Source organism: Mustelus asterias, chromosome 18 (genome assembly GCF_964213995.1).
Source record: "Mustelus asterias chromosome 18, sMusAst1.hap1.1, whole genome shotgun sequence".
In the NCBI taxonomy this organism is placed as follows: domain Eukaryota; kingdom Metazoa; phylum Chordata; class Chondrichthyes; order Carcharhiniformes; family Triakidae; genus Mustelus; species Mustelus asterias.
The window spans coordinates 7,081,680-7,095,161 of NC_135818.1; the positions used below are offsets into that span (position 1 = coordinate 7,081,680).

Genomic DNA, 13,482 nt, shown 5'->3' on the forward strand with positions numbered 1-13,482 from the left:
CAAAGAGAAATTCCTGCTTCAAGTTTTTAGGTGTCCAGATCACCAACAACCTGTCCTGGTCCTCCCGTGTCGACGCTATAGTTAGGAAAGCCCACCAGTGCCTCTACTGTCTCAGGATGCTAAGGAAATTTGGCATGTCCACTACAAGTCCCACCAACGTATACAGATGCATCATAGAAAGCATTCTTTCTGGTTGTATCACAGCTTGGTATGGCTCCTCCTTTGCCCAAGACCGCAAGAAACTACAAAGGGTCATGAATCAAGCCCAGTCCATCATGCAAACCAGCCTCCCATCCATTGACTCCGTCTACAACTTCCCACTGCCTCGGGAAAAGCAGCCAGCATAATCAAGGATCCCACATACCCCGGACATACTCTCTTCCACCTTCTTTCATTGGGAAAAAGATACAAAAGTCTGAGGCCACGTACCAACAGACTCAAGAACAGCTTCTTCCCTGCTGCCATCAGACTTTTGAATGGACCCACCTCGTATTAAGCTGATCTTTCTCTACACTCTAGCTATGATTGTAACACTACATTCTGCACCCTTTCCTTCTCCCCTATGTACTCTATGAATGGTATGTTTTGTCTGTATAGCACACAAGAAACAATACTTTTCACTGTATCCCAATACATGTGATAATAATAAGTCAAAGCAAATCAAATCAGTAAAAATATCCTGTACCAGATTTAATATCACAACTCTTCTGAGCCCAGTTCAGTTAACAATAAAGTTACATAACAGGGCTCCCATTGTTATATAGAGCAGTGGTTACCAACCAGTGTGTCATGGCGTAGTGGTGTGCCGTGAAGATCCCCCAAATGTGCCACGAGAAAAGATTCTCGGATAATTGGGACTAGCTTAGTGGTTAAAAAAAAGGCAGCATGGACAAGTTGGGCCGAAAGGCCTGTTTCCACACTGTAAACCTCTGTGACTCTATGACGCTATTCAAACTATTCAAAATTAAACTAAAACTAATCTTTGTCTTCAGTTCTGTGGTCGGCATCTCCAAGACCCGGTGAATCTCGGGCCTCCCGCGCGTGCGCCGACTGGGAAAGAGCTGCACACGCACAGTTTAGATTTTTAACGTTGGTCAGGCCCTTGCGCATTGACCAACGGGACTTGGAGCTGAAGACAAAAGTCCCAATGTGCCCACACCGAAAGAGAAAATACAAAAAGGGCACAAGAAACCTTGGGAGAAGCAAGAGAGACACGGAGAGGTTAAAATAAACAGAGAGAGACAGAGAGAGGTTAAAATAAACAGAGAGAGACAGGGAGAGGTTAAAATCGATGTTCCCAGTAAAGGAAAAAGACAGAGGAAATAGGAGGTGTGCTTTGAGGCGGGGCAGCACGATGGCACAGTGGTTAGCATTGCTGCCTCACAGCGCCAGGGACCCAGGTTCAATTCCCGGCTCGGGTCACTGTCTGTGTGAAGTTTGCACATTCTCCCCGTGTCTGCGTGGGTTTCCTCCGGGTGCTCCGGTTTCCTCCCACATTCTGAACGACGTGCTGGTTAGGTGCACTGACCCGAACAGGCGCCGGAGTGTGGTGACTAGGGGAATTTCACAGTAACTTCATTGCAGTGTCAATGTAAGCCTTACTTGTGACACTAATAAACTTTATAAACTTTAAATGCGATGATGTTGCTACAGGACCAAAAGAATTAACAATTCTGTTGTTTAATTTCATGATAACCAACTGTTGATTAATAAATATTTCCATTCGCAACATTCGTGCTTTTCAGTCATGATTTCACATCCTCCGCGTAGGTCATCTTCTGACACAATGGGCGGGTTTTACAACCTTGCTTGAGCGGGACTGGATGTTCCCACCTGAGGTCAACGGACATTTTGTGGCAGGCGAGGCGGTAGAATTCCAGCCAGTGTCCGGATTTGAGAATCATAGAATCCCTACAGTGCAAAAAAGGCCATTCGGCCCACCAGGTCTGTACCAACTCCCTGACAGAGAGTTTTACCCAGACCCTCTCCCCTGACCTATCCCTGTAACTCTACACATTTCCCATGGCTAATCCCCCTAATCTACACAGCTTGGGACATTTAGTGGAAATTTAGCACGGCCAATGTATCTAACCAGCATGTCTTTGGAATGCGGGAGGAAACCGGAGCACCCAGAGGAAACCCACTCAGACATGGGGAGAACGTGCAAACTCCACACTGTCAGACGCCCAAGGCCAGAATTAAATCCGTGTCCCTGGAGCTGTGAGACAGCAATGCTAACCACCGTGCCACCGTGCAGCCCTTATCCACTGTGCTGCTCTTTCCAACACATACCAATGGCAGGCGGTAAGAGTGGGAGAGATGCCACATAACCATGTGATGGAAAGGAAGTTGGAACCTCTACCATCACTATTACAGCTCCACACTATAACACACATTTAAAAGTACATGTTACCACAGCAACCGGGACTCCCTGAGTAAACTGCAACACACTGTCATCACAAGTTATCAGCTTTATTATATCGTTATTTACTACAGGCCACAGCTACCTGTGAAGCACCTTTTATTTAATTTTTAGTTAAGTATCACAAAGCCCACTATATAATATCACGTCCATTTTAACAGCAGTTAAAAATGGCAAATACATTCATTATGAATTAGAATTAGGGCAGCATAGTGACACAGTGGTTAGCACTGTTGCCTCACAGCGTCAGGGACTCGGGTTCGATTCCCGGCTTGGGTCACTGTCTGTGTGGAGTTTGCACGTTCTCCCCGTATCTGCGTGGGTTTCCTCCGGGTGCTCCGGTTTCCTCCCACATTCTGAAAGACGTGCTGGTTAGGGTGCATTGACCCGAACAGGCGTCGAAGTGTGACGATTAGGGGAATTTCACAGTAACTTCATTGCAGTGTTAATGTAAGGCTTACTTGTGACTAATAAATAAAATATTAAAAAAGAACAGGGCGGCACAGTGGCACTGTTGTTAGTGCTGCTGCCTCACAGCGCCAGGGACCCATGTTCGATTCCCGGCTTGGGTCATTCTCTGCATGGAGTCTGCATGTTCGCCCCGTGTCTGCGTGGGTTTCCTCCGGGTGCTCCGGTTTCTTCCCACAGTCTGAAAGGCGTGCTGGTTAGGTGTGTCAGCCATGCTAAATTCTCCCTCAGTGTACCCGAACAGGTGCCGGAAAGTGGTGGCTAGGGGATTTTCACAGTAACTTCACTGCAGTGTTAATGTAAGCCTTACTTGTGACTACTTGAACCTCAAAACAGTGAATTAGAGCAGGCAGTAAACATGAAAGTCACCAAAGATAATATTTTTATAACAGCCTTGATTTATATGGCACCTTTAACATAGCAGTGACTTCTAAATGTCACCACACATCAGTCGACTGTATTTTGATGCTGCTGCATTCGTTGGACCCTTTTGAAATCTAGCAGCCAAATAGCAGCTCCAAAACTGGATTAATTGATTTGCCTATTCCTACAATAAAAGACTAGATTTATTTTTTCCATCATTATTGGAGGCTCAGGAACGGATGGCACAGCGATTAGCACTGCTGCCTCACAGCGCCAGGGATCCGGGTTTGGCTCCCAGCTTGAGTCACTGTCTGTGTGGAGTTTGCACATTCCCCCCATGTCTGCGTGGGTTTCCTCCGGGTGCTCCGGTTTCCTCCCACAGTCCAAAGAAGTGCGGATTGGCCATGCAAAATTGCCCCTTAGTGTCAGGGGGACTAGCTAGGGAATGCACGGGATTATGGGGATACGGCCTGGGTGGGATTGTGGTCGGTTCAGACTCGATGGGCCGAATGGCCTCCTTCTGCACTGTAGGATTCTATGATTCTAATAAATAAACTTTAAGCTTAGAATGAAGACCAAAATATTAGTAATGCCAGTTTGTAACTACAGCAGAATTTAAAAGTAATGTTTTTGTGATATTCCATATCAAATCTAGATCGTCATCAGAAAATAAAAATCTGCCCGCACGAAGTGATTTAACCTTTGATTATTCATCAATTTAATTGATAAATTACATTATAAATCAGATGAGGAGCTGGTGGCATCGTGGTAATGTCACTGGAATAGAAACCCAGAGGCTCAGGCCAATGCTCTGGATTCAAATCTCACCACAGCAGCTGACAGAATTTAAATTAAATTAATAAATCTGGATATAGGAGCAGAATTAGGCCATTCGGCCCATCGAGTCTGCTCCGCCATTCAATCATGGCTGATCTGATTCTCATCCCCATTCCCCTGCCTTCTCCCCATAACCCTTGGTCCCCTTATTGATCAAGAACCTATCTCTCTCTGTCTTAAAGACACTCAATGACCCAGCCTCCACAGCCCTCTGCGGCAATGAGTTCCACAGATTCACCACTCTCTGGCTGAAGAAATTCCTCCTCATCTCAATTTTAAAGGAGCGTCCCTTCACTCTGAGGTTGTGCCCTCGCGTTCTAGTCTCTCCCACTAGTGGAAACATCCTCTCCACGTCCACTTTATCTAGGCCTCGCAGTATCCTGTAAGTCGAAATTAGATCCCCCCTCATCCTTCTAAACTCCATCGAGTACAGACCCCCAACTCCTCAACCGCTCCTTATATGACAAACTCTTCACTCCTATGGATAAAAAACCATCTGGTTCATAATGCCCTTTAAGGAAGGAAATCTGCCATCCTTACCCGGTCTGGCCTACACGTAACTCCAGACGCGCAGCGATGTGGTTGACTCTTAACTTCCCTCTGAAACGGCTCAGCAAGTCACTCAGTGCAATGGCAACTAGGGATGGGCAATAAATGCTGGCCCAGCCAGCGACGCCCATGTCCTGTTAAAGAAACAAAACGCTGGGCACGATATTTCTCTCCATGGTGGGTTTGGAGGCACTGGGCGACAGCAGCTGCTTGCTGGCAGCAGGATCTCATGGCCCCGCCAGTATCAAAGGGGTTTCCCCTACTCACTGGGAAACTTACAGCTGGGATGCACCATCGGAGAGGCCGTATGATTCCACCAGTGTAAACGCCAACAAGATTTCAGCAAACATATTTGCCTAAATTTATTACGATAACTCCATTATCTTCCACAGAATTACTGAGAGCGTATTATAGCAGTCTAGTAATAAGATGTGACCTACCTGTCCAATGCAATGACAGTAAAGCTGAGGACAGTGACGGAACAGAAGACCTTGTGCAAGAATTTGATAATCTTGCAGAAGAGCAGTGTGTAGATCCACCAGCAGCAGTGCGGACTGGCGCTCAGGACAATATCGAAAGGCACACAGAAAACACTGGCACAGATTCCAGCGCAGGCCAGGTTTTTGATGAACCGGTTTGTGACGGACTTGAATACTGACATGCGGCAAGTTGACCACAACACCATCAGGTTCCCTGCATCAAACAGAGAGGCAAACTGGTGAGAAACACACAGGGATAAAATGCAGCAGAGGCCAAGTGGGGTTCTGTTGAGTTGTCATGGAGTCATAGAGGTTTACAGCATGGAAACAGGCCCTTCGCTCCAACATGTGCATGCCACCCTTGTTTTTAAACCACTAAGCTGGCCCCAATTGATCTGATTTGATTTATTACTGTCACAAGTATTGGTATACAGTGAAAAGTATTGTTTCTTGCACGCTATACAGACAAAGCATACCATTCATAGAGAAGGAAATGAGAGAGTGCAGAATGTAGTGTCACAGTCATAGCTAGGGTGTAGAGAAAGATTAACTTAATGCAAGGTAGGTCCATTCAAAAGTCTGGCGGCAGCAGGGAAGAAGCTGTTCTTGTGTTGGTTGTTATGTGACCTCAGACTTTTGTATCTTTTTCCAGACGGAAGAAGGTGGAAGAGAGAATGTCCGGGGTGCGTGGGTTTCTTAATTATGCTGGCTGCTTTGCCAAGGCAGCGGGAAGTGTAGACAGAGTCAATGGATGGGAGGCTGGTTTGCGTGATGGATTGGGCTTCATTCACGACCTTTTGTAGTTTCTTGCGGTCTTGAGCAGAGCAGGAGCCCATACCAAGCTGTGATACAACCAGAAAGAATGCCAACATTTGGCCCATATCCCTCTATACCCATCTTACCCATGTAACTGTCTAAATACTTTTTAAGACTCAAAATTGTTCCCGCCTCCACTATTACCTCATTGCAGACACTCACCACCCTCTGTGTGAAAAAAATGCCCCTCTGGACCCTTTTGTCTCTCTCCCCTCTCACCTTAAACCTATGCCCTCTAGTTTTAGACTCCCCTACCTTTGGGAAAAGATGTTGACTATCTACCTAATCTATGCCCCTCATTATTTTATAGACCTCTATAAGATCACCCCTCAGCCTCCTACGCTCCAGGGAAAAAAGTCCCAGTCTATCCAGCCTCTCCTTATAACTCAAACCATCAAGTCCTGGCAGCATCCTAGTAAATCTTTTCTGCACTCTTTCTAGTTTAATAATATCCTTTCTATAATAGGGTGTCACACACTATCTAACACAACGTGCCTTTAAGACATGGCACGTTCTTTATTTTGTGGAAGTGATAGTACACTGGAATGGATAACATCTGGGAACAAAAATGCCTAAAACATATTCACTTCCTCGCCTCCATCATTCTCCCCATCTCTCCTCAGACAATTAAATCATGGATTATTCTACGGGTATGTCCTTTGGAGCCACTCTCTAGCTGTCAGTGACTTTATGAGGCCATTTGACTAGGTGCAGATTATAGTCCTGTCTGAGCCTCAGCAACAGGGCTAGGGACAATAATCAGCTTTGGACGACTTGCCTTTTCTTTTTTGCGTCTGAGAAAACATTGTCACATTCCTCGTCCAAACCACTGGTTCGTGCAGTTGGGTGGATTGGCTATGCTAAATTGTCCCTTAGTGTTCAAAGATGTGCAGGTTAGGTGGATTGGCCATGCTAAATTGCCCCTTAGTGTCCAAAGATGTACAAGTTAGGTGAATTGGCCATGCTAAATTGCCCCTTAGTGTCCAAGGATTTGTGGGTTAGTCAATTGGCCATGTTAAGTTGCCCCTTAGTGTCCAAAGATGTGCAGGTTAGGGGGATTGGTCATGCTAAATTGCCCCTTAGTGTCCAAAGATGTGCAGGTTAGGGGGATTGGCCATGCTAAATTGCCCCTTAGTGTCCAAAGATGTGAAGGTTAGGTGGATTGACCGTGCTAAATGTGCAGAGTTACGGGGATGGGGCGGGAGGAGGGCCTGGGTGAGATGCTCTTTCGTCGAGTTGGTGCAGACTCGATGGGCCGAATGGCCTCTTTCCACACTGTCGGTGGGTCAAATTCCTGGAACTCCCTCCCTAACAGCAGTGCGGGTGGACCTTCACAACACAGACTGCAGCTGTTCAAGAAGGTGGCTCACCATCACCTTCTCAAGGGCAATCAGGGCAATAAATGCTGGCCAGCCAGTGACGCCCATGTCCCATGAAAGAATAAAAGAAATGATACATGGCAGCCACTGATAGCGTTAATCTCCTACAAGAGTTAGCGATTTATAATCACCGCCTGACCCTCAGAACAGTTACAGGCCTTGAAATCGCCTAGTTTACTGAATTGTCTGTGGATAATGGGTATGTGACAGAATGGCTTTATTCAGATACATTTGTAAGCTTTTTAACGGCCTGTCATTAGCAGCTACTGGTGGATAACACATTCCGAAGCATTAATTCAAGATGAACATCCGCACTGCCAGATTAATGACTATGTCCCCGTCGCTGGAAATTTATTGAGTAATAATGCGTCACTGATAGCTAAAGAATAGCACGGTCAATAAATATAACTTCCAATTTCCAATATCTCAAGTGCAGCTGAATTTTTTATGGTCAACATGACACAGGATGCGGGCTTTAAAATTAAAAACGATATATATATACATTCAGAAACTTGCAACTCTGACAAACTGAAGCGATAAAAGGTGACAGCAGGAGATCAGTTGGATACTGCTGTCCTTTTATTTAATAACATTTAAAAATCAGCATGATTATCAAAGACTGACATATAAAATAGCTCAACTCCAGAGATCCATAACTATCAGCAAAACTGCATGTATCGATCCATAAAGGAAAACCACGATTCAATTTTAAATCTTTTTCGGACGGAACCTTTCAAGCCACACAGTTGGAAATGGCTTTTTATACTTTTGAAAAGATCTTTGAACGCAGTGATACTAAAATAAATTTGATAAGAATTGAAGACAGCACGGGAAGATTAATTACATCCCTACTTGATGCCTATTCCTTTACTCAAACTGAATTGATTAAAAAACCTCTCAACTTTTTCATCTATAATTACAATTGTATGACTGATGAATTCTCAGGTGAGTGAGTCTTCGGCTAAATGCATCTCAAACCTAATTTAATTTGTTCTGCGTCAGCTAATCTGCGAGTGGGATTGCGCTGTCTGAGACGTTGCTGCACTTCCATTAATCAATAAATATCAGGCTCCTGGTCTCCACGAGAGCTCCCCGCCCCCCGATCCCAAATTTACAATGTGTTCACATGACTAGTTTTCCTAGGAACTGGTGATTAATTGCATTTCAGATGATAGCGCCTATGAAGGGTGTGGGTTTCCTCCGGGTGCTCAGGTTTCCTCCCACAGTCTAAAGATGCGCAGGTTAGGTGGATTGTCTATGCTAAATTGTCCTCTGGTGTCCAAAGATGTGCAGGTTAGGCGGATTGTCTATGTTGAATTGCCCCTTAGTGTCCAAAGATGTGCAGGTTAGGTGAATTGGCCATGGTAAATTGCCCCTTGGTGTCCAAAGATGTGCAGGTTAGGTGGATTGGCCACGCTACGTTGCCCCTTAGTGTCCAAAGATGTGCAGGTTAGGTGGATTGGCCATGCTAAATTGCCCCCTGGTGTCCAAAGATGTGCAGGTTAGGTGGATTGGCCATGCTAAATTGCCCCCTGGTGTCCAAAAATGTGCAGGTTAGGTGGATTGGCCATGGTAAATTGCCCCCTGGTGTCCAAAGATGTGCAGGTTAGGTGGATTGGCCATGCTAAGTTGCCCCTTAGTGTCCAAAGATGTGCAGGTTAGGTGGATTGGCCATGCTAAATTGCCCCCTGTGTCCAAAGATGTGCAGGTTAGGTGGATTGGCCATGGTAAATTGCCCCTTAGTGTCCAAAGATGTGCAGGTTAGGTGGATTGGCCATGCTAAATTGCCCCCTGGTGTCCAAAGATGTGCAGGTTAGGTGGATTGGCCATGGTAAATTGCCCCTTAGTGTCCAAAGATGTGCAGGTTAGGTGGATTGGCCATGCTAAATTGCCCCCTGGTGTCCAAAGATGTGCAGGTTAGGTGGATTGGCCATGGTAAATTGCCCCTTAGTGTCCAAAGATGTGCAGGTTAGGTGGATTGGCCATGCTAAATTGCCCCTTAGTGTCCAAAGATAAGAACAAAGAACAAAGAAAAGTACAGCACAGCAACAGGCCCTCTAAGCCTGTGTCAGTCATGATGCCCTAACTTAGTGTCCAAAGATGTATAGGTTATGTGGACTGGCCATGGTAAATGTGTGGGCTAACGGGACAAGAATGGGAGTGTGGGCCTGGGAAAGATGCTCTTTCAACAAATCGGTGCATACTCTCGATGGGCCGAATGGCCTTCTTCTGCACTGTATGGATTCTATGGTTTTATGGATTCTATCACAAATTGACCACTGTGCATGCACTGCCTAACTGCGCTGTGATATCACTGAGGGAGTAACATTGTGATGCGCAGAACACCCAACGCAACAAAAACAAAAAATGTTGGCAATAAACAGGTCATAAGTTCATGACATTGTAACCAGTAGCACCGATGGGATGATGTCATGCCATCTTGTCCCAGCATTAGCAAAGGGCGTGCCAAAAATGTTTCCAGATGCCACTGGAATGTGGCAGCATTTTCATTGGCTGAAGTGAGACAGGAGACAGGCAGAATAATCGACTCCAGCCCAATAGAAACTGTCAGTCTTACCTTTCGTTGGCCAGATACAGAAGCATTCTGAGAGTTGGCATGTTAAGAATGACTGAAGGTTGATTAGCAAGCTCTTTCAGTGCAGAGTTTTAAAGATGGATAGAATGACAAGCGTTGGTGGAAATCCATATGCAGCTAAACTTGACTCAAACAATATATTTGGTAGCACGGTGGCACAGTAGTTAGCACTGCTGCCTCACAGCACCAGGGACCCGGGTTCAAATCCCGGCTTGGGTCACTGTCTGTGCGGAGTTTGCACATTCTCCCCGTGTCTGTGGGTCCGGGTTTCCAGTTTCCTCCCACAGTCCAAAAGACGTGCTGGTTAGGTGCATTGGCCGTGCTAAATTCTCCCTCAGTGTACCCGAACAGGTGCCGGAGTGTGGTGACTTGGGGATTTTCACAGTAACTTCACTGCAGTGTTAATGTAAGCCTACTTGTGGCATGAATAAATAAACTAAACTAATTTGTGTTTTGGAAAAAAAATTAAACAAGCGACTGTGGAGGGAATGAAAGGAAAAGGGAGGAATAACAATTGTATCACAGCTTTCGTATCATCAGAGGGTTGCATTGTGCTTTACACTCAATAACCCTGAAGTGTATTCACTGCTGTTTCGCCTAGCAGTTACTTTGCGTGCAAATTGCAATGAAATAAATCTCTGTTAACCTGTTTCGGTCAGGTTGGTTGAGAATGAATGACGGCCAAGGCAGCGGGTGGAGGGGATAGGCATCCAGACTCGAAACGTTGGCTCCATTCTCTCTCCACAGATGCTGTCAGACCTGCTGAGATTTTCCAGCATTTTCTGTTTTTCTGACTCGGAGTTCTTCATTTGCTGTAAGTTTGGGGGATGACCTCAGGCCATGAGAGGTTCTATATGAATGGAAATATTTATCCTCTCTTCTTCCATTGTATGATTTATTAATTGAAGGGAAGACGATGGCTGAGTGGTATTATCGCTAGTCTTCTACAACGTGATCATTGTGAAGTGCTGTTACCCTTTGTACCATAATGCCTTGACATTGTGCTCCCTCAAGCAGTTTCACCATTAACAAATCGGGGAGGCAATGGCCTAGTGGTATTATCTCCAGGCTATTAATCCAGAAACTCAACTAATGTTCTGGAGACCCGGGTTCGAATCCCGCCACAGCAGATGGTGGAATTTGAATTCAATAAATAAAAATCTGGAATTAAGAATCTACTGATGACTATGAAACCATTGTCAATTGCCGGAAAAACCTATCTGGTTCATTAATGTCCTTTAAGGAAGGAAATCTGCTGTCCTTACCGGGTCTGGCCTACATGTGACTCAGAGCCATAGCAATGTGGTTGACTCTCAACTGTCCTCTGGGCAACTAGGGAAGGGCAATAAATGCTGGCCAGCCAATGACACCCACATCCCAATGAATGAATAAAAAAAATTGACTATTCCAGGTTTTATTACGTAATTTGAAAGGTAACACTTTGAATAATGAAGCAACTTCTTGCTACCGATTCAATTAAGTGCTCAAGCATTGGAGTGGGACTTGAAAGTTCAACACTTGACTCTAAAGCAAGCCTTTGAGTTCTGCATGAGCCAATGTTTTTAGCAGTTAAAACCCAACTGCAACAATGCAGCAAAATAGCATTGAAGAAAGTAATCTTATTCCATTCTGTGGCTTTTGAATGTCAGTAAATAAGCCATGCCATTGGTTTACACAGATTAATTCAAATTCAGCTGATTTAATAATGCTACAACACAGAAGCGGCACGGTGGAACAGCGGTTAGCACTGCAGCCTCGCAGCGCCAGGGACCCGGGTTCAATTCCGGCCTTGGGTGACTGTCTGTGTGGAGTTTGCACGTTCTCCCCATGTCCGTGTGGGTTTCCACCGGGGGCTCCAGTTTCCTTCCAGAGTCCCAAGATGTGCAGGCTAGGTGGCTTGGCCATGGTAAATTGCCCCTCAGTGTCCAAAGATGTGTGGGTTAGGTGGATTGGCCATGCTAAATTGCCCCTTAGCATCCAAAGATGTGCAGGTTAGGTGGATTGGCCATGCTAAATTGCCCCTTAGTGTCCAGAGATGTGTAGTTTCGGTGGATTGGCCATGCTAAATTGCCCCTTAGTGTCCAAAGCTATGTAGTTTAGGTGGATTGGCCATGCTAAATTGCCCCTTAGTGTCCAAAGATGTGTGGGTTAGGTGGATTGGCCATGCTAAATTGCCCCTTAGTGTCTAAAGATGTGTGGGTTAGGTGGATTGGCCATGCTAAATTGCCCCTTAGTGTCTAAAGATGTGTGGGTTAGGTGGATTGACCATGCTAAATTGCCCCTTAGTGTCTAAGGATGTGTGGGTTAGGTGGATTGGCCATGCTAAGTTGCCCTTTAGTGCCTAAAGATGTGTAGGTTAGGTGGATTGGCCAAGGTATATCTGTGGGATTCCAGGGACAGGGCCTGAGCAAAATACTCTGTCAGAGAGTCAGAGCGGACTCAATGGATCAAATGGCCTCCTTCTGCACTGTAAGGATTCTACGAAAAATGATGGCGTTTGTTTGATGTTAAGGGTTAAAATCATCTGGTAAAGTATCATTCATCGTAATAACTCCATAACATGGGCAAACCTGATGTTTGAAAGAATATTTATAGGTTATCACCCAGAATCCTGTCCCCGTAAAATAATAAGAAAAGCTCCATCACAGCCACAGGAAGCTTGCTCAGACGGTGGGCCTCAACGACTACAGAATATTTGGTGATTAATTAAGCTTTTGTTTTAACCAGCCACAGGGTAAATTGATGATGAGAAGCACTCAACATGACTGCCTGAGAGTAGGCTGGACAAGATAAGCCTGAGTGGTACAGTGAGTCAGAACTCTCGCAGTTTCAGTTTGAATCCATTTCAGCTAGATTGGAATGACACCTCTGATATGTTAAAGAGGTACTTGTTGACTTGATGAAAGATCATTGAAATGTTCACTCCGTATCTCTCTCTCCCTTGCCTGGCGACTGCACCACGGGAAGATCCCAGAATCAAATCCTGGGTAAATTTTTTTTAAATCAAAGTTGGAGTTTTAAGTTTATTTATCAGTGTCACAAGTAGGCTTACATTAACACTGCAATGAAGTTACCGTGAAAATCCTCTCATTGCCACACTCCGGCACCTGTTCGGGTACACTGAGGCAGAATTTAGCACTACCAATGCACCTAACCAGCACGTCTTTCGGAATGTGGGAGGAAACTGGAGCACCCGGAGGAAAGCCATTCGGCCCATGGAGTCCACATTAACAACAATCCCACCCAGGCCCTAACTCCATAACCCAATGCATTTACTCTAGCTAGTCCCCCTGACACTAAGGGGCATTTTAGCAAGGCCAATCCACCTAACCCGCACATCTTTGGACGGTGGGAGGAAACCAGAGCACCCGGAGGAAACCCACGCAGACACGGGGAGACACAGACAGTGACCCAAGCCGGGAATCGAACCCGGGTCCTTGGCACTGTGAGGCAGCAGTGCTAACCACCGTGCTGCCCTTCTACTTTAATTACAACATCAGCAGCATTTTGCTTTTGGCTCCTTGAATTGAACCGTGGCAACCACATTCTGAACAAACTATAGGGTAAAACTGT

At 45.6% G+C, this 13,482-nt stretch overlaps 1 protein-coding gene across 4 annotated transcripts in view; it reads right to left on the bottom strand.

The window, feature by feature from the left end:
- Positions 1-13,482, bottom strand: part of gpr176 (G protein-coupled receptor 176) — a 94,976-nt gene that overhangs the window by 19,377 nt on the left and 62,117 nt on the right. For all 4 annotated transcript variants that reach the window (XR_013499979.1, XM_078233328.1, XM_078233327.1 and 1 more), the window contains exon 2: positions 5,080-5,332. Coding sequence is in view for 3 of the 4 variants with exons in the window: in XM_078233327.1 (XP_078089453.1) it covers positions 5,080-5,332 (253 nt within the window). In the remaining variant the exon portion in view is untranslated. The remainder of the gene's footprint in view (positions 1-5,079; positions 5,333-13,482) is intronic.